This window comes from Paralichthys olivaceus, chromosome 2, assembly GCF_024713975.1.
Source record: "Paralichthys olivaceus isolate ysfri-2021 chromosome 2, ASM2471397v2, whole genome shotgun sequence".
Taxonomy (NCBI): domain Eukaryota; kingdom Metazoa; phylum Chordata; class Actinopteri; order Pleuronectiformes; family Paralichthyidae; genus Paralichthys; species Paralichthys olivaceus.
The window spans coordinates 15,009,402-15,028,703 of NC_091094.1; the positions used below are offsets into that span (position 1 = coordinate 15,009,402).

The following is a 19,302-nucleotide window of genomic DNA, read 5'->3' on the forward strand; positions in this document are numbered from 1 at the left end:
TCTCCTCTGTCGCACAGAGCAGGTTTGCCGTGGTTTGGCTTCATCAGGGTTTTCCACGTCTAAAAGTCACCAAGCTAGTTAATGTTCCTCCTAAAGACAACACTGCTTTTCCTAAAGGTTTTAAGCTCTGGGTGAGAGAGGAAATGCCAATTTGAGTTTGTGTGTTTATACATGTGTGTGTGTCTGTGTGTGTATTTGTTTTCAGAGGAAAAGCCCAGACCCAAGGAAAAGACATTGGCCGGAATCTTCCCATTCCTGCGATACTTTTCCCTCCAACACTTACTGTACTGTAATTCTATCTTTTCTTCTACTCCCTTCCTCTCTCTCGCTCGTGTATGTGTGACTACAGTGAAGCAGTATTAGTCAGGCATGTCTGGAACTAATAGATTCCACCCGGCTGAAGAATCTTATGTGGAAATACTACCTGCAACCTGAGGCTTCAGACTACCGACTTGTTCAACTGCTTAAAAATCTCGTCCCGTGGCCCCACCATCCCCACACACACACACACACACACACACCGCTCACCCCCCTTCAAACTGCAACCCCCTGGCCCAGTTTCTCTCCTGCAGTTTCTCTCTTTCCCTGCCTGGTTTCAGATTTGGAGGGTTATATTGGTGAACTCCACAGCTGCCTGTTTTTCTTCAGGCCCTTTCATTTGGAGAAACAGAGAGACACACACACACACACCTCAGTCCAACCCCCCATCCTGACACACACACACACACACACACTCGCATACACACACTCGCATACACACACTTCCTGCAGTTGTTTTAGTATGACCCTCCCCTCCCATGTGCTCCCTACTGGCAGTGAACTGGTCCAACCGACTTCCTGTCTCTCTGTCCTCTCTTCCTGTGTGCACAGGGATGAATGGGCATATTATTCACAGTGACGCAGTGCCCCTGATTTCCTTTCTTTCTGTTCTTTCCCCCTCTCTTTCTGTTTCTTTCATTCTTCTCAGGACAATAGTATGAGCTCACAGTGGTACAACTCAAAACTATTACCGCCCCTCCTCTCCTCCACCGCTCTGTACTGCAGTATCAGCCCCCGGAGCAACAAAGACCAGGCCTTACTGCATAAACACAGAACACATGCACGTGCTCACATGCACACACACACAAAAACACAAACACAGAAAGAGAGAAGAATGGGTAATATTATAGCTCGCAGCTAGCTGGAACTCCTGCTTGGGTGTCTTGGATTTCCTAGAAGTGTGTGTGTGAGTGTGTGTGTGCGTGCGTGCGTGCGTGTGCGTGTGTGTCAACTTAAATTAGTTGTAATGGAGATTGTTGCTATGGGTTATCATCACACTCAGAAAGGCTTTAAACCACACCATTTTCTGTCTTCCAAATAAGTATGATGATGGTTTGATTAAAACCTGTTTGACAGACTATTTGTAAAACCCTCTGTCTGACTGGGCCTGTACACACCTGCTATTAACATGAGGCTTTGTGATCCGATCACAAGTGGACAGCTCTGAATGCTTGCGTTCGCACCTGGGATTAAAATGTGACCCCATATGCATCTCGTGATCAGATCTCAGATCGGATCTACCCGCACAAAACAAACAAACATGTACGTCAATTCAACACATGTGGCCCAGACCACCTCCGAATGTGGTCCGGCCTGATCGGATCTATCAGAATCAAATACTTTATATTCAATCAGAGTGCGTTCACACCTTTACTGTACTTGCTGTCCACTTTAGATCGGAAACCCACATATGAGTACCAGGTGTGCAAGGGGCCTACGTGGCTCACATATCTCAAGAATCCTTCATCTTCTTAGCTTCACTCTCAGCATGTGTATTGTTAAGGGCCGAATGAAGTGCAGTGTCAAATTTGGTGCAATGGCTGCGTCATAATTCAATTTTAATAAACTTTGAATTAACAAGTGACCAGCACTCTGTAGCAGTGGCGGCTGGGACTCATCAATGTAATTCACATTGTCGTGTCATGACGATGGCAACAACAGCAGATTCTCCAGTTTATGGTTCATAGTACTGAGTCGAACAGGGTAACAGCTCTTTGTGCAGCAGCGGTGCAGCTTCAGGGTTCTATGGAGCTGAGAATTGAGCTGCAGCAGGTCTTTAGTTGCTGCAGCTCAATTACCGCAGGTCACTTTAAGAGTCGCAGTAACAAAGCTGCAAACAGCATAACCACAGGCCAAAAACAAAAACATCCCACTCCAAACAGACATGTTTAGAACGGGTACTGCACTAGTTATTTCAATGTAATCTCAGTGACTTCAAGTGTTATCAGTCAGTTTGTTTAGGTAAATCTTTCCAAACACAAAAAAGTAGAACTTCAGTGAATTTGAAAACCTTCTGTCAAAGAACTGAATACTTCCTATGCAGCTGTCCCTCTGTTGCACTGATGATTCAACCAGGAGCGTTCACAGCCTTCCAAGATGTGGAGGTGGTTTGGATGTGAGTTGCGTAAAATTTTCTGTGGAGAAAATGAATGGGATTTTACTACCTGAACTTGGGGCATCTAAAATTACTCCACTTCACTCCCACTTTGTTAGTCTGTTAGTTTAATTATGTAAAAGAAAAGATGGTCTAAACTGTGAAGCTAAAAGTGATATTGCAATACACGTGAACTGTCCCTTTAAATGAACTGGATCCTCGTCTTGGTCTGGTTTTTTGTTCCTCTGTTGTTTGTCCCCCTCCCCTCACACTCCCTCTCCAACCAGTTTGAGCCTTGTCTCAAACTCTCATCACGTCTACTTGTAAACAGTTGCCGAACGGTTGCCATGTGTGCAGATGTGTGTGTGTGTGTGTGTGTGTGTGTTGTTTGTGCACACCTCTTCCAGGTCACGCCAGCTGGAGATCTGCCGTCAAAACAGCTCAGAGTGACAGCTCGGGCTCACCGTGTCCCATCACTGTCAGTGTGTATGTGTGTGTTGCGGCCATAGCCTGAGGTGCTTTCAGGTATAATGAGTCCTCACAGCGGTGTGTGTGTGGCTCCTGTATGTAGGCCAGCTCACAACAGCAGCCAGAACAACACTCACTCTGCTTAAAGCCAGTGGGGTTTTGTCTTTTAAGCTAATTTTGCAGGAAAAACACGAGTTTCATTTTCCAAGTTAAGCTTGACTCAAATTGGATCAAAGTATCATGCAGCTGGTCGGATTGCCTGTAACAGCGTCTTGTTAGAAGATTTTGTTTTTTTAGTTTTGTGTCCGTCCATGCGTGCATTCACTCATTCATATGCAGCAGGATGTCTGATTCTGGTTTGATTTGAGGTTCGCCAGACCAGCTGCCTTCAACCCACTCCAAAATAACAGCAGACACTGACCATGGTGGTAATATCATTATCATAGAGTGCTCCATCTCCATGCACCATCTCTCGCTCTCTGTTTTTGCCTTACTTTGTCTCGCTCTGGACTTAATTAGATAATCAATAATAGATGATGAGTAGTGGCAGGTTTGGGTGAAATGTTTGTGTGAAGAAAATGACTTTGGATTCTTCAGATTTTTTCTAGATTTGTCCATTTAATATTATGAACTCACTGTTGTTCTTCACACAGTGCCATATGGATGCATTGCTGTGACGTGGTATCACTCCATCATCCACACTGAGCGTCAGAACAAACCAACAGGTGGCTTTGATGACTTAATGAGAAACGTGATCACAGGAGGAAAAATTAAACAAATACTTTTATATATATCAATAGGAATTAATGTTACACAAACCACATTGATGCCTGCTCTTGATTCTTCACCTTGACCAGTATCCTCCAGTGAATACTTTTATAGTTATAATATAGAAGAAAGAAAATGTCACCAGTTGAGGCTCCCATAAAATCTTTAATTACACCCCCTGTAATGTTTCCTGGTCTGAAGAAGGGCCTGTGTCTGAAACGTTACCTGGAAGGAAGCCTTAACATATCAAGTATAGAATGTGCCTACTTTCACATTCTATACTTATTAAATAGATCCAGGTCTACTGGTATGTACAGTATGAAGACAGGTTTGCAGGGACACGGAAATTCCCTTGAGATAAAAGACCTGATCATCTTGTTACCACTATTAACTTATGGTGTGTGTTTTGACTGTGGTGCAGTGGGTCTGTATCTGATAAGTGCAGACTGAGCCAGACAGCCCTCAGCACTACAGACAGAGGAGGCAGAGGAGGTCAGGGAAGGAGAGCATCAGTAAAGTACAATCCCAGATTCTTATTACAAAATCTGCCTGGAAAATATGACTGGTCTGTCTGGAGGGAGGTGGAGGCGTCACATTCCAGTTCACATCCCACTTCTCACTGGCTCAGGGGATGATGACCATAACGAGGGGGGCAAGACGGAAAGGAAGACCTGCATTTATCTTTCCTGACGGCTTCTCTCCTCTTTGCTGTACCAAGCTCCCTGTCTTTCAGCTAACACTCCTCTCCTGCTGCCAATAACAGCAGCTAAATGGATACTGTCATTTAGAAAAAAAAAACATTCCTCAGGGAAATTAATTCAGTTTAGCAGCCAGGATCAACACGGTATGTGTCGAGACTGAGAGCTCAGGACTGGCTTTGGTGGGGTCAACACAACCATATATTCTGTAAATGGAGCGTGCAGTCAGAATCACTCCTAATCTAAATCTGACAGTGAGGGGCCTAAGAGGGGTTTCAGGGCATGCCCCCCTATTATATGAATTTTACCCCCATTAAACCTGCTTTCTATACACTGAGGTCACATGGGACTCCACCCCTCCACCTGCTCATTACGGAACGCTTTCTGTCACCTTCTTGCGCTGCTTATCAAGGGAGCGCTTGTTTGTTTGCAGAGGTGTTTGCGCATGTGTTGTTGTTGTTGTCTCTGGGCGGCTAATTACAAAGGCGCCCTGTGGAGGTTTTGGGATGCTGCCTTGAGAGGTTGGACGCTGAGTCATTCCCCATCATTGAAAATGATGTGTGATGAGAAAATTACACACAAACAAGCACACAATCACATACACACGCAGACCACGAGAAAATAACATGTGTTGTCAAAGCAAGTATTCACACCAGGTCATTAGCACAGTCACAGATGCATTTATTTGTTGTGTACATGAGTGTCTGTGCTGTAGTGTCACACAACTCACACACAGCCCTGTTTATCAGCAAAGATTGACAGTGACTGGACTGAGGATACATCCACAGTATTATGTTGTTTAAGAACGCATCAGCCTGGCGTCCACACTGCTTCAGAGTTTTGGAAACAGAGAGGTAAGTATATGTGTTGCGTTATAGTCCGGACAAGCAGAAACGTAAATGTAGACACTCACAACCTGCTGACTGCGTCTCTTCAGTCACAACGTAGCCTTCACTGATTGGTCAGGCTCCTATAACATGACTCACCTATGGAAGAAAACATGCAGCATTAGCCTCCCAGTGTAGGAAGCAACATAGATAATCAATTACAAGGGTTGCTGACCTGATGTCATTTCTAACAGCTGTTGTGTAGTTCAATTCTGCATTTGACAATGATACAACTGTTTAAATGCGTGGGCTGCTTTTTGAGGAATCTGTGACAATTCCCGTGTCCAGCGGAGATGCACATGCCTTCCTGTCTACACCAGCGTGCGCATGCCCAGTGTATGTGAGCGGTAATATCATTAGCGTTTTCAGACATGTTGGCATGGATGGGCATTAAAACTGATACAGAGCCAAAATGCTCAAGTGGACAGAGAGCGTTTCAGTTTGAAATTACAGTTTTCAAAGTAAAAGAAGTTGTATGGCTAAAGCGACAGAGTGAGAGAGAAGTGGGAGATGGGGGGGAGGAGCATGGTGGTCACAGACAAATTCAGATATCCCACTTCTCTTTGTGGTAAAGAGAAACTGCACTCTCAGCTGTTAAACACAAAGGCAGCATCACCAGTCGCTGCTAGCCAGAGGCTGAGTTTCTGCCTGCCTGTGAGGGTGTGTGTGTGTGTGTGTGTGTATGTGTGTGTGTTTGAATGAGTGTGTGAATGTGAGGGGAGTCCATACTGCACTGAAGCCAGGATGGAGGCCAAAACTATCCGCTTTCTTTTGAGCCAGCGCTGCAAAGGTAGGAGAGAGCTCGAGTAGACGTGGACATGAGAGCAGTTATGGGGAAGTGTCTATGCTGTTCTTAACTCTCGTGCAGTCTACTGAGAATGGGCAGGTGGTTATGAGACCATAGCATTAATTTATCAGGTGTTAGCATTGATTTAGCTTATCACCATGTGTTTGTGTTTGGGTGTGTGCACGTGATGCTGTGGATGCTTTGTGCATCTTGGTCTATAACTGCAGTGGGCAGGATTCTCCAGAGGACTTTTCTGGAGCCGGTGATTGAATGTGGTTACTGAGCTGAGTGCACTCTATTAATTTGAGGCCAGACTGGAGAGCAGCATGGCGGAGGGAGAGGGGGGATGAAGGAGGCAGGAGAAAAAATGAAAAGCGATAAGCTGGGATAAATGACTACGGCACACGTGTACAAAAACGAAGTACACACATACACAGCAGTTGGTGCTTTTTATTCACTGCTGGGAGGGGAATGGATTTCAGCCAAGATCACACCTGTTAAGAGGAAACTGCTTTTTACTTTAACATCCTACACATTGTTGTGGCATGTACCTTAATGATAGCGCTGCACTGTCAACAGTAATGCATGCAGATTACTTCCCAGTTGTTAATAACACGTACTTCACGAGGATGGAGCCCTTTGAATTTACAAACACTCTCTGTCAGATGTCTTGTTTAGCTTCATTGCGTTGGATTACACTTGGATTGAGATAATTATAATAATGTAAATGCAACCTCTGATCATGTGTTTCTCTCTCCACCACTCTTCTCTTCTCCCTGGCAGAGATTCGTGCCCAGCTGGTGGAGCAGCTTAAATGTCTGGACCAGCAGTGTGAGCTGAGGGTGCAGCTGCTTCAGGATCTGCAGGACTTCTTCAGGAAGAAGGCAGAGATCGAGATGGACTACAGCCGCAACCTGGAGAAGCTCGCAGAGAGGTTCCTCACCAAGACGCGCAGCACCAAGGACCATCTTCTCAAGTATGATGCGCTCATGTAGACTACAGATTGTTTTTAGTTTTAAAGGTACAGTGTGTAGAATTGAGTGACATCTAGAGGTTAAGTTGCATGTTGCAGCTGAATACTCCTCACGTCAACCTCTCCTTCCAAACATGAAAGAGAACCCGTGGTAAACTTCAGTTATCATGAAAAATTCAAAAGGTTTTAGTTTGTCCACTTTGGACGACAGAAAAAAAAACATGGTGTCCTCCACAGAGAGGACCCCCCTTCATGTAAATATAAAGTTTTTAAATATGAAGGGCCCATTCTATGGTAAAGAAAACATCAATTCATTCAATTTAGATGAAACACACCAGTGAAAACATCCCTAGGATTATTTTATATTCAATTTCTGCCAAAAATCCCTCTCACCTAAATCTTACACACTGAACCTTTAAGTGTACGAGACAGCCAATATTCTTCTTCCCCTCTAAAGTTTCCTATGTTACATGTATCACCCCAGTTTCCTCATTCAGCCCTTAAGAAAGTGTGGAGTGACACTGGTGACTTCCCTCCTGAGAAAAAAGAAGTTGAAGCAGACACGAAAAATGAAACAGAACGATGGCTGAAGACTGAAAGAGATTGTGATAGAGTTCACATGAATGTTTGTCATTCTGTTAAGACGTGGTTCGTAAACATTTGCCCTTCAGGACTCCTTTACACATGTAGACCATTAGATGCTTTACTGCAGGAAGTGTATGAAAAGAGCATTCTGAGTGTGTTACTGATGAAATTATAGTAAAAGTAATGATTCCCTTTTTGGTTGGGGCCCCACCTGGAACCCCTCAAGGACCCTTGGGTGTCTCCAGACCCCACTTTGAGAACCGCTGCTGTAAAGTACTGATTTACTCTCACGACTCAGTCATTGTTCTGCCGTAGTCCCTGTAATGTGTGTTTGTGCGTGTGTGTGTCAGTGTGTGTATGTGTGTGCTCTTCTGCAGCCAAATATGGCCAGGTGGTGATTTTGTGCTCTGACTATTTTGCAGTGTCTTGCTGAGTATGTAACCTTGTCCAATTCTCTATCACTTGAAATTGCTTTCTCTCTGTCTCTCTCTCCGTCACAGATAAATAAGATCCATACAGATACACACTGGAGCTTATCAGCTTTATCAGCGTGATGTGTTGCTGTGTAATTTATTTGGCAGCTTTTGGGGGGGGGAAGTGATCTGTTGCTCTGTGGGAAAGAATACTCAAGCATAACACACACACACACGCTATGAAGCTACCACAGATAAATGGAGGCAGAGGGTGCTTTCTGTTTCTAATTATGACTCGTTGCGTCCTTGCTCTTCTGACAGCCTGTGACTTGGACATTGTTAAATGAGAGAAACAAGGGCGACCTGCAGAGGAACTTTTGACAAGAAAACACAAATGTAGTATATCTCATGCAGAAGTGTTTGTTGATTTATCGCTGTTACTTGTCTGAAGGGGCCGCAGGCTTCTGTGATCATTACTGCAGTATCATTAATGTATCATTACTGCAGTATTGTGTGTATTTGTATGTGTGTGTTTGTGCACGCCTCACAAAGCTGTGTCATGATTTATGAGACAGTTGTGCCTCATCACTATTTGCTTACTCTTCAAAATGGTGGTGATGGATTGAACAGCGATGGCCCCTCAGGTTGATGCCATTCCTCCATCCTTCCTTACATCTCCATTGTAAGGAGTTCAGAAGCAAGTGAGGAAACAATAGAGAATTGCAATAGATAAATATTTAATAGATCTTTTAGCAAATGATTTAGAGGAACAGTCAAAAGATTTGATACTTTAGTGTTATATGCATTTATAAGAATTGATAAGGACTTGTTCTCTTTCTGCTTGTCTTCTCTCTCTCTCTGATTCCCTGTTAATCGTGACCTCAGCCATGTTGACTTTGAAAGAGCTGTGTGATGAAGAAACTACAACTACATACTGTTTGAAAGATAATTACTTCAAGAAGATAAGATACTTTTCCAGCAACGATCATTTTCATTCTGGGGGAAAACCTACACATGCTCTCTGACACACTCAGACAAAACGGAATCGATAGGTCCTCTAAATGAAACCCAATTCCAGCCAAGAGGACAGTCCCCCAACACACACATTTGCACAACACACACACACACCCTCCAGCCCAGATCAATACTGAAGCAGTTGAGGAGTGTCTCCCTGTGTTGCCCTATTGGGGGAGGGAAGAAGAGGAGAAGGTGGGGCCGAGGACAGAAGAACAAAATATGTAGCTTAGCGGTTGAACAACTGCAGCTGCTGCAGCAGGTCTGTTTACGCCATAATCTATCAAGATGTCATGGCCACAAAATTACAAGTCGCTCACCGACGCGTCTTCAATCTTCACTTTGCAATTTATAGTCTGCTCTTCTCCCACTTTCTTTTTGCTCCGCTGTTCTTCCAACATCTATGTATTTAGTCTCTCTGCATCTGCTGCTACTCAGTCCGGGTGCCACGCTGGAATTTCAGCTATTTTCCGGTTATGTGTGTGTATTTTTTTGTGTGTGTCTCAATGTAGGTGCATGTGTGTGTGGCTGTTTCTTCATACAGCCAGGCGTTGATGGTGCTCCAAGAATTGTGGAGTGTGAAGGTTGTGTGTGTGTTGATCCCATGGAGACTCCTGGTATTCCCGCTATTTGGCTGCGTACATCAGTGGTGGGGGTTACACGGTTTAACCGAATTATTTGTGTGTGTGTGTGTGTGTGTGTGTGTGTGTGTGTGTGTGTGTGTGTGTGTGTGTGTGTGTGTGTGTGTGTGTGTGTGTGTGTGTGTCCAGAGGCTGATTGGTCACATGGAGAAACCCTCACAAGTTGCACACTGATTCAAAACCGACCCTTATGCCATTAGTCCATTTTCACTGTTAATAAGCTGCAGCCCCTTACACAACCCTTGGCTACAGTTATATATTATTTACATGTGTATATGGCCACACAAGGTCTGACAATTACTGTTTTGCATCTTTGTGGCCGTATTCATTTAAATGTGTCCAGCACTAACCTTTCTCTCTACAATGTTTGTGGAGATTAAAGAAACACAAATAAGATCAAAACTCACATGAAAGCAATTTCTGATTGAGAAGAACTTGGGATTCATTCATAAACCATCTTTTTTATGTCAAATAGATTTCATTTATGAAAACAGAAAACAACTGTGCACTGCTCATTGGTTTCAGACTTGCACACACTCACACTATAGTTTAATGTCATGTAAGGCTGTATTCATACAGAAAAGCCTGACACTGGGTGTAAATATCATTGAGGCTTGGTCTAATAATGAACCAGTATTTCTAGCATTTCACTAAATGAGAATTGCAAGATACCATTACCCCATATTAATACATATTTTTTAACCCTTATAATCTTTCTGTTTAATATTCTTCATTCACATAATCTGCCAAGAATATTTTTGATTTGATGCATCTTTCTTTGGAATTTGTCTTGATAAAAATTGTATATATTTACCTATATTACCTCTGCCACAGCCAAGCCGTCCCCTTATGAAATCACATTGAAATTAACTAGATACAGATTTTTATTTTACTCGGCACCAAATTGCACGCACTCATAAATATCAGTCCCCTAAACGTGCCTGACATTTTTCATCAAGATCCAACGTTAAAGAAAGTCCTAAATATGTCTTGGACTGCAGCCGGACCTGTGTCTTCATGCATCCATTTGTTAAAGCTGTAGAGCAGCTGCTCCTCGAATGAAATTCAGTCAGTGCAGGAACTATTTGACTGCTCATTTAAGTACTACTCTTCAGTCACATTTAAATGCCGGCAGTGATGCCTTGTTTGATGCTAGGCAGTTTGATGCTGAATGTCAACGACCATTTAGCATTTTCCCTCTAATGTGTCACCTGACCTAAAGAATCACTATGTTCCCAGTACCATGTGACCTTCGGAGGGGCCAATGACATTTCAGTGTTTACCTTGTGATAGCTGAGGGTCAGAGAGAGCGAGGTGATATTTCACCCACTGCCGCAGTGCCATCACCATGGAGGCCGAGGGTTACATGTCACATGGTGGCAGAGCAGCTGGCCAGTTGTGCAAATAGAGGAACTGTGGCTTAGTTCTGGTGGAGGAAAATCTTGTGCAAACAGTGAAGAAAGACATGTCGGAAGAGAAACAGACGGCAGAGAGAAGTTGCAGTAAAAGGTAGCACAAACACCCATGTACCCACATGACCACTACTCAGGGTTAGCACACAGCCTGTAGAGAGTTTCAGTGCTTTGGCTTTGTATATCTGGCTGAATTTCTTCTTTTTCTTTGCCTGGATTTGTCATCGTTGTTACATTCTGTCATCTGACCAGTGACAGCCAGTACCAGCCAATCACATCATTGCCTATGACTCATCTCATTAGATCTGCTCGAACCACAACTGACCTCAACCCTTCACTTATGCTTTACCCTTACCTTAACCCTTACCTTTACCCTCACCCCATCCACTGACCCAAAAATCTGCTTTTCCAAAGTGGGGACAAAGTTTTCCAATTTTGGTCAACAGTCCCCAATTAACTTGTCTTTAGTGTTAAATTTGTCCCTTAATGCAGCCTGTGATGGACACACACACACACACAGCATGCACTCAGATGTACATATGTGCGGACACCACCCCCAATACTCTCCACCCCTGGAGAAACAGACCTTCTCTGTGTGTCTGACCTTGTGTATGCTTGGGTCAGTGCTCTACTTATCCTGCTGTGTGTGTCTGTGTGTTTGTGATGTAAATGCCTTGTGGCTCTTTGCTCTCTATCCAGTTAAAGCTGCTCTTAAAGACCTTTCATCCATTTACACTCACTCATAATCCATTTTAGCCACTAGATCATCCGTTGGTTCATCCACAACACACACTGTACACAATCACACACACACTGAGCGCACAAAGAAAGGGGCTGTGTTGTTGAGTAAATAGGGCATTGAAAGCCTCGCTTTTGTCTAATGGCTTTATGGGCACTTGACAAAAGACAATGAAACACTGCTGAACTATTAAACTATTAAAAATCATCAGAGACATTAAATCTCTCTCTTTCTGTCTCCATCTCTCTTCTCTATCTTTCCTTTTTCTCTCAGTGGTTTCTGTGACAGCTGTACTTGTGGGGGAGTCCTACGTCTTCCTGCTGGGTTGTGTACCCTGGCTGAATCCCCCATTTGGGCTGGCTCACTGTGTGTGTGTGTGTGTGTGTGTGTGTGTGTGTGTGTGTGTGTGTGTGTGTGTGTGTGTGTGTGTGTGTGTGTGTGTGTGTGTGTGTGTGTGTGTGTGTGTGTGTGTGTGTGTGTTAAAGAGAGAGCATGGCCATTTTAAGCATAAATCTGTCTGGGCATTCACTCCCTGCACTCTTTGTCTTTTATCCCAGTATCTTGTCTGATCTTTCAACAGTCCAGACTAGTGTGTTTTTTGTGCAGTATTCTTGTCTCCACATTTTACAGGTTTGTGTGCATCTGTCAGGAGCTTGAAAGATGAAACAGACTTCGTGCTCGTCGTCATTTATCTAAACATTTGCTCAGAGGTCTTTGAATATATTTTAAGACTCCCTGTGTCTATGTGTGTGCTTGTAGGAAGGAGCAGAGCATTTTGTCTCCTGTGAACTGCTGGAACCTGTTGCTGCTTCAGGTGAAGAGGGAGAGCCGCGACCACGCCACTCTGTCCGACCTCTACCTCAACAACATCATTCCCCGCTTTGCACAGATCAGCGAGGACTCAGGACGCCTCTTCAAGAAGGCAAGTACACACTCTAACACAGACACAGCAGGAATTCACTCACATTGGTTTGTTCAATCTGCTCAGTGTGGGGATTAGACGTTTTTCAAAGTCTTTTTCATGTGTGGAGGGGGATTTTTTGTTCAACTGGTAGAATATGCTCCTCCTTCAAACACTGAAGGAGAAAAGAATGCAACTTCAACCTGATATGCTATAATCCAAGCCACATTTTTGCACTGTCCATTTTCCCCTCCAGCATCTGTTTTCTGTCTTGGCTTACTTATTGACTGACAGCACGTCAGCTGAACCTGAGGCCAGGAGAGTTTATGCCGTCTGTTCATACAGTAGCCTCATTCTTGTCCTCTGATCTCTGCATTGCTTGACTCTGAGGAGACAGAGACAAGACAGAGGAAATGTGAAGGAGGAGCAGAAACATAAAGAACAAAGAGAAGTGGCAAGGAAAAGACGGTGTCATCCTGAGGGAGGAAGAGAAAGGTGGTGATTTCTCTGGAGATCAGAGCTCGCTGTGACCTGGTGTAGCCAGCATGCCATGACTGAGGTCTCCCCTGGGAGACATCTCCAGGATGGACCTAATACAAAAACACATACTGCATTAAAGCACAGCAATTCTCTGTTTTTGTTTCTATTTAAAAAGGAAAAATGTGAAAAATGAGCAGAGAAGCAGGATGACAATGCCCCGTTCATAAGGCTTAAAGGGTCACTGAATGGCAGTCACCAGATCTTTCAGACATGAATGAGGGGTAAAGTCTTGTTAAAGCATGCAGGAGGCAGTAAACGTGTAATTCAGCGGGAAATCACATGCTTTTGTTTATGGCACATTGACACCGACGTCAGACATTGGCGGTCTCACATGAAGGCCCTTCAAAAAATGTCAGGCAAATCTTCAGTGCATGCCTGAAGGCAACTTCTGAGGGATGATCCTTTAAAAGAAGGCTATCCATCCCCTGTAACTTTAGAATAGGAAAGTGAGTTCAGGAAATAGTAATTTTCCTGTTTTCTTCATGAATCCTTTTTTGGTCTGCACAGGTTGTAATGTGAGAAAAGATTTAAAGAGTGATGTAATTTTCAAAGTTTTATCAAACTGGTTTTACCTCGGCTTGCAGGTTAAATTAAATAACTAAAAATTACAGGTTAAACTTGAGGTAAATATTTAAGTAAAGTATGTAGTGAGGATGGAAAGAAAAAGCCCCATAAGTGTAGCAAGATAAGTGTGTGTTTGTGTGGAAATTGAAGCAGTCTGTGAGTGGAATGTTGTGGCACAGACTCCTGATTTTCATTTGTCTTTGAACTGCATTTACCATCTGATCGCAGGTTTACTCACACACACACAAACCTCCACTTTCTTTCTACTGCTTTTCTGATATAGCAGTACTAAAAAAGAATATTAAAAAGCACTTTCTCTGGCTCTCAGCCTCAGTTGAGTCACGGAGGTTAATTTCTATTTTTATTTTTCTGGTTGCTCCTTGGCAAGAGAGTTGCTTTCATCATGTCTGGGTCATAAATAGGCTACACACACACACACATATAGAAAGAAAGCTGGTTAATTAAGTAGACAATTAGTTTGTTTATAGCATTTCCAGTTAAAGGCATAAAAACCAGTAGTGCCAGGGTTCATGATGCACACAACTCATGGAGACAAAAACCACAAGCCATATTAGAGAAGTCAACATTCCTCTCAGCCAGTGTGAAAAGTGGTGTAGAATGATACTGTTAGTGGAGGTTTTGGATAAGATTTACGGACAGAGAGAGCGTTTGAGCATTAATGAGTGCACAGACGTCAGGGCTAATGAAGTGTGCTGGTTGCTTGTTTCAGTTGTGATTTTGCTGAACCCTCACTAGACGACCACAGGCAAGATGAAAAGTCCAAAGGTCAAGATGAACGGTTGATAGATAGGAGGGCTCAGCCATGGCTCATTGCTTTTTGACTGGCTGCAGTCTGGCAGCGTGTCACCTAATATGAGCTTCCTGCAGCACTTTAAAGAGCGAGGGCGGGACAACCTCAGTTATCCTGTTACCGCCTTCATCTGCTGCAGAACCCTAAATTTCTCCTTGTGTCACTTTCTCCCTCTGCAACATCAATTTGTCAAAATGATTTCTGTTTCCTTTTTCTCCACAAGCCCAGACTCTCTTTCTTATCACACCTTTCTTTAAACAGTTCACCTCTGACACCCCGATACAATCCCGGTCTTTGCTCTGCCCTCCTCCAGAGAAAGACAGATGTTTCTGTTTCAATGTGTTACATGTGAAATGTGAAGTTTCTGTCTCTCTTTTCATCATTAAAACCCAGTTTAAATTACATCCTTATAAAGCAAGGGTAATCCTGGAAAAGCTAATAAGAGCATCCTGCACAAAATGCAATCGTTATCCCATCGGCCCTCTCGTCAAAGCTACTCCCCCAAAGCACATAAACACTCCCTGCCTGACAACTGCTAGAAGATGACTTTTCAATGACTCACTCACAAACTTCTGGCTATCATCTCTGCTTCTGTACGTCTCTTTGGTTTGTGAAGATTACGGTCATGTGCAGTTTGAGCACAGACTGGATGCTCAAGGGAAGTTATTGACAGACAGTTACACCAGCAAATCATTTCATTCCATACAAATGAATGTTGATTCCTGTGAGGGCCACAGACACAGAGGCTTTTTTTCCAGACAAATGAATTTATTGATGGTTATCAAGGTGTAAAGAGGATTTAAACAAATAAGTTACAAAGTGTTTGAGAAACCACTCACCGACCCCACCTTAAATAATTGATACGATTTTGACAAAATTCATGCAAATGTATGAGAAAAGCTATGAATGTGTGTGGAGTCTGCCGATGTGTGGGTTGCTGAAGTCATCCGTCACTAGTAGCTCCCTGCAGTTATGACTGGAGAATGGTACTGCCTGTATTACTTCCCGTCATTTTGCTGCCTGGTCTTGGGCCCCATCCTCTCCCCCTTACTCCCCCCTGTCTTACTCCCCCTGCCTCCCTGCCATCATGTAGTGATCAGTATCTGTAGCTTCCTCCTTTAACTCCACATCCATCAAGTCAACCATCACTTTGCTCCTTCTAGCGACTGACCCAGTCCTGTTCAGCCAGATTTTCTAGCCTTGATTGATGGTGGGGCTGTTTGTTGACCACGTGGCTGAGTGGCTGTGTACGTCATTAGTTAGACAGAGATATGAACAGCCTGTAAATGGACACTTGGTAGAAGCAGCGAGTAATGACACTAATGGTTTGAGTGTTGCATTCACGTTAATGTGTCTTCTTTCCTCTGTCTCTCTAGAGCAAAGAGGTTGGCGTACAGCTGCAGGAAGATCTGATGAAAGTTCTCAATGAGCTTTACACGGTAAGAGAAGCCGTTGCAGTGACACTCACAACGTGGGAATCCATAAGTAGGTGTTGTGACTTGTGGTGCCACAGTCAGCAGTCTGAGTCTCACAGGAGTATGTAATGCAAAGCTTTAATAAAGTTCTTATTAACTTATGGAACAGCATATTTCGAATCCCAAGGTTCTTTTCTTGTACTTTTCTACAAGGAGCAATTGCAAGTAAAATTTAAAATACGACTATCAGTAGAGTACATAACACCACCATTTAGATTTGTTTTAATTAAAGTTGGTGAATGATAGGAAACCCTCAAAACGAATGTCCTTCTCTTCAGCCTCAGTTGTTGTTAATGATTAATTTGTGAATGTAAGCACGTTAACATGCTAAATAAAGCCAGGTAAAAATGATATCTGCTAAACATCAGCGTGCTAGCATGGTTGTGGTCATTGGAATTTAGCACATAGCACCAGTCTGCCTACATTTAGCACATATACTGTATATACTTGTACATGTGTTTCTGAAAGATGTTGTGCAGACTTCTGCTCATTAATGATTGTTGATATTTCAGACATAATCACTGGCAGTCTGTTGTTTTGGTCCTCTCACGCTGTCAGGGGCATCATAGTGTCTGGTTACACATGTCCATGGTGCTGCCAAAAGGACTGAGGCCATCAGTGTGTGTTTCAGTGTGTGTTTGTGGGCAAAGTTTCTTACTACATCATGGCTCGGAGCAGCAACCATAGAGCCTCAGCTCAGCCAGCCCTTAAAAGCAGGTCTTAAGCTGTAATTACACTGTATAGAGACAGAAATAGATCTGGTTTGAGTGACGCGAACTTTCTCACATGCGTACTCACAGACAGACCAGTGATTCTGACTGTAGTGTTTTGAGGAGGGTTTGAGGAATATAATGATGGCTCTGGTGGTGGTCATCAGAATAAGGCTGACACTGCACACACACACTTGTTTCATGTGTTTAACTCATCATGTTAAAGTCATACCACCATGTCCAGGCACAGTAGTCTTGTACAGTAGAGAGGGTTCCGTCTGTGACTCATTGACTGTAATATTGTGTTATTGCCAGCGCTCGAGGCCTCAGTGCTCCATTCTTTTCACAATGCTGAACGCCATAATCCCATTTGTGATCCGGACTCAGGGCTTAAGGAGGAGACTCACTGGGAAAATGCACATTAACGCTTGTGTAGCTACATATATCTCATGATCTCAAGATGCCCTCTCGTTCCCAGGTGATGAAGACGTACCACATGTACAACACGGACAGCATGAATGCTGAGTCCAAGCTGAAGGATGCTGAAAAGCAGGAGGAGAAGCAGATGGGACGCTCCGGGCGACAGGATGACCGCCAGACGCCGCGCTCCCCCGACACACTGTCCAGCATCAAGTCTGACGAGAAACCTGTTCGACGCTCCAGTGTAAAAAAAATCGAGAAGATGAAGGAGAAGGTGAGCAGAGCCTGGTCTGTCTGGGGAGCGGGGAATGGTGGAAAGCTGTTTCTGTGGCGCTCCACCTGTTGTCATGCTGACTTATGTGCGTGTCTCATAAATGATTTATGGGTGCAGGACGGGCTCATTGCTAACCTTGTCGAATACATCTGGGGCCTGTCACAGCTACATGGTTCAACACTTATTATTATCCATAATCAATACTGAGGCGTTTCACTCCAACACCTATTATCCCTTTCCCTTCCTTTCCTGTCTCTCTCTCTCTGTGTCATTACCCTGCACTTTTCATTCTTGTCTCATTTCTTTACTTCTCTCCTTTTTCAATCTCTTTCCCTCTCTCTTTCTCCTAACAGAGACAAGCTAAGTACACGGAGAACAAGCTGAAGGCCATTAAGGCCAGGAATGAGTACCTGCTGGCTCTTGAAGCCACCAATGGCTGTGTCTTCAAATATTACATCCATGACCTCTCCGACATCATTGACGTGAGTATAAACACGCTTGGTTACTCTGTGGGAGCAGTTACCAATCTTAGGCATGTTGTGTGCTGTGTGTATGCCCGTGCGTGCGTGTATGTTTGAGCCAGTGGTGGCCAGCCAGTCTATTCACATTAGCCTCAGTGCTCTGAATGAAAAGTGGTTGGCTCCTCTCCCTCTCCATGTTTTCTCCTCTGGGTCTTTGTGCCATCATAGTGTGCAGTGTCCAAAACAGTGTGCTATCATGGAAACCATTCACCCTCTTCTCAATAATAACATTTCACTGCCTGCTGGATAGCAGGTGTTTATTCTCTCACTCTTTTATCAGAGCACAGTTTCAATAAATGTGTCAGTGCCTTCAACCACAGTAAGTGGAATTCACAATATTAGTTTTCCTCCCTAATGTTTATTACAATTTTTCTTAGTCTGGCAGTTACCACCTGGAGAAATGTAACCATGTAGGTCATGAAACACGTTAAGGAGGTAGCGACCTGTCTGAAATAATGAACATTGATTCCCATCTGTAAAGTTTGTGTATGTCTTTGATCTGACCTTTATGCTGTGGAGGATAACAGATTAAGATTGTTGTTGTATTGGGCAGCTGCTACTTGCAAATGTGTAAGCTGGGTGTTGCAGAAGAGGAAAGCAAAACTTCCCTGTATAGTTTGTATTTTTGTTTATCAATGTTACCATGTGCTGCTTCTGCAATGTCTCGCTACCATAAAGTCACGAGGCTGTCCGGGGGTAGCTTGTTAGCATGTTGGCTTCAGTATAAGCACAGAAATGACGAATCAACGCAAGAGTTAATATGGTTTCCAACACCTCGCTCCTGGTAAGCAAAGGAATGAAGTGTGATGCTAAACTCACAACAGCAAAAACATACATACATGGTCAACACTGCCTTCATGGCTTGGTGCAATTACTAGATTAAATGTAATTTTAATATCCCTGGTTGGATGCTGCAGGGAACTTTATATTTCATTTCCTGTGGTTCTCTCTCTCTGTCAAAAATCAAACCACACAAGGTGACAAATCTGTATCGAATTTCATTCCTTACCAACAATGCTTACCTTTCATGCCATGTATTCATATGTCTTTGTGTGTGTTTTCCAGTGCTGTGACCTGGGCTACCATGCCAGCCTGCATCGCGCCCTGAGGACTTACTTATCTGCAGAACAGAACGTGGAGACGTCCAAACACACGGGCCTGGAGACACTGGAGGGAGCTGCAGAGAGTCTGGAGCCCAATGGGGACAAACAGAAACTGATGGAGACCTACAACAATGTCTTCTGCCCCCCAGCTCGCTTTGACTTCCAGTCCCACATGGGCGACATGG

General features: G+C 43.7%; 1 protein-coding gene across 4 annotated transcripts in view; it reads left to right on the forward strand.

The window, feature by feature from the left end:
- srgap2 (SLIT-ROBO Rho GTPase activating protein 2) overlaps positions 1-19,302 on the forward strand; it is a 52,306-nt gene that overhangs the window by 21,379 nt on the left and 11,625 nt on the right. For 2 of the 4 annotated variants that reach the window (XM_069537802.1, XM_069537806.1), the window contains exons 1-7: positions 5,802-6,024; positions 6,805-6,997; positions 12,558-12,720; positions 15,991-16,053; positions 17,278-17,493; positions 17,847-17,975; positions 19,080-19,301. In XM_069537802.1, coding sequence (XP_069393903.1) covers positions 5,979-6,024; positions 6,805-6,997; positions 12,558-12,720; positions 15,991-16,053; positions 17,278-17,493; positions 17,847-17,975; positions 19,080-19,301 — 1,032 coding nt within the window. In that variant the 5' untranslated portion in view covers positions 5,802-5,978. Of the gene's footprint in view, positions 1-5,801; positions 6,025-6,804; positions 6,998-12,557; positions 12,721-15,990; positions 16,054-17,277; positions 17,494-17,846; positions 17,976-19,079; position 19,302 lie in introns of those variants that run through there. The other 2 variants (XM_020087022.2, XM_020087023.2) reach the window with 1 other exon arrangement.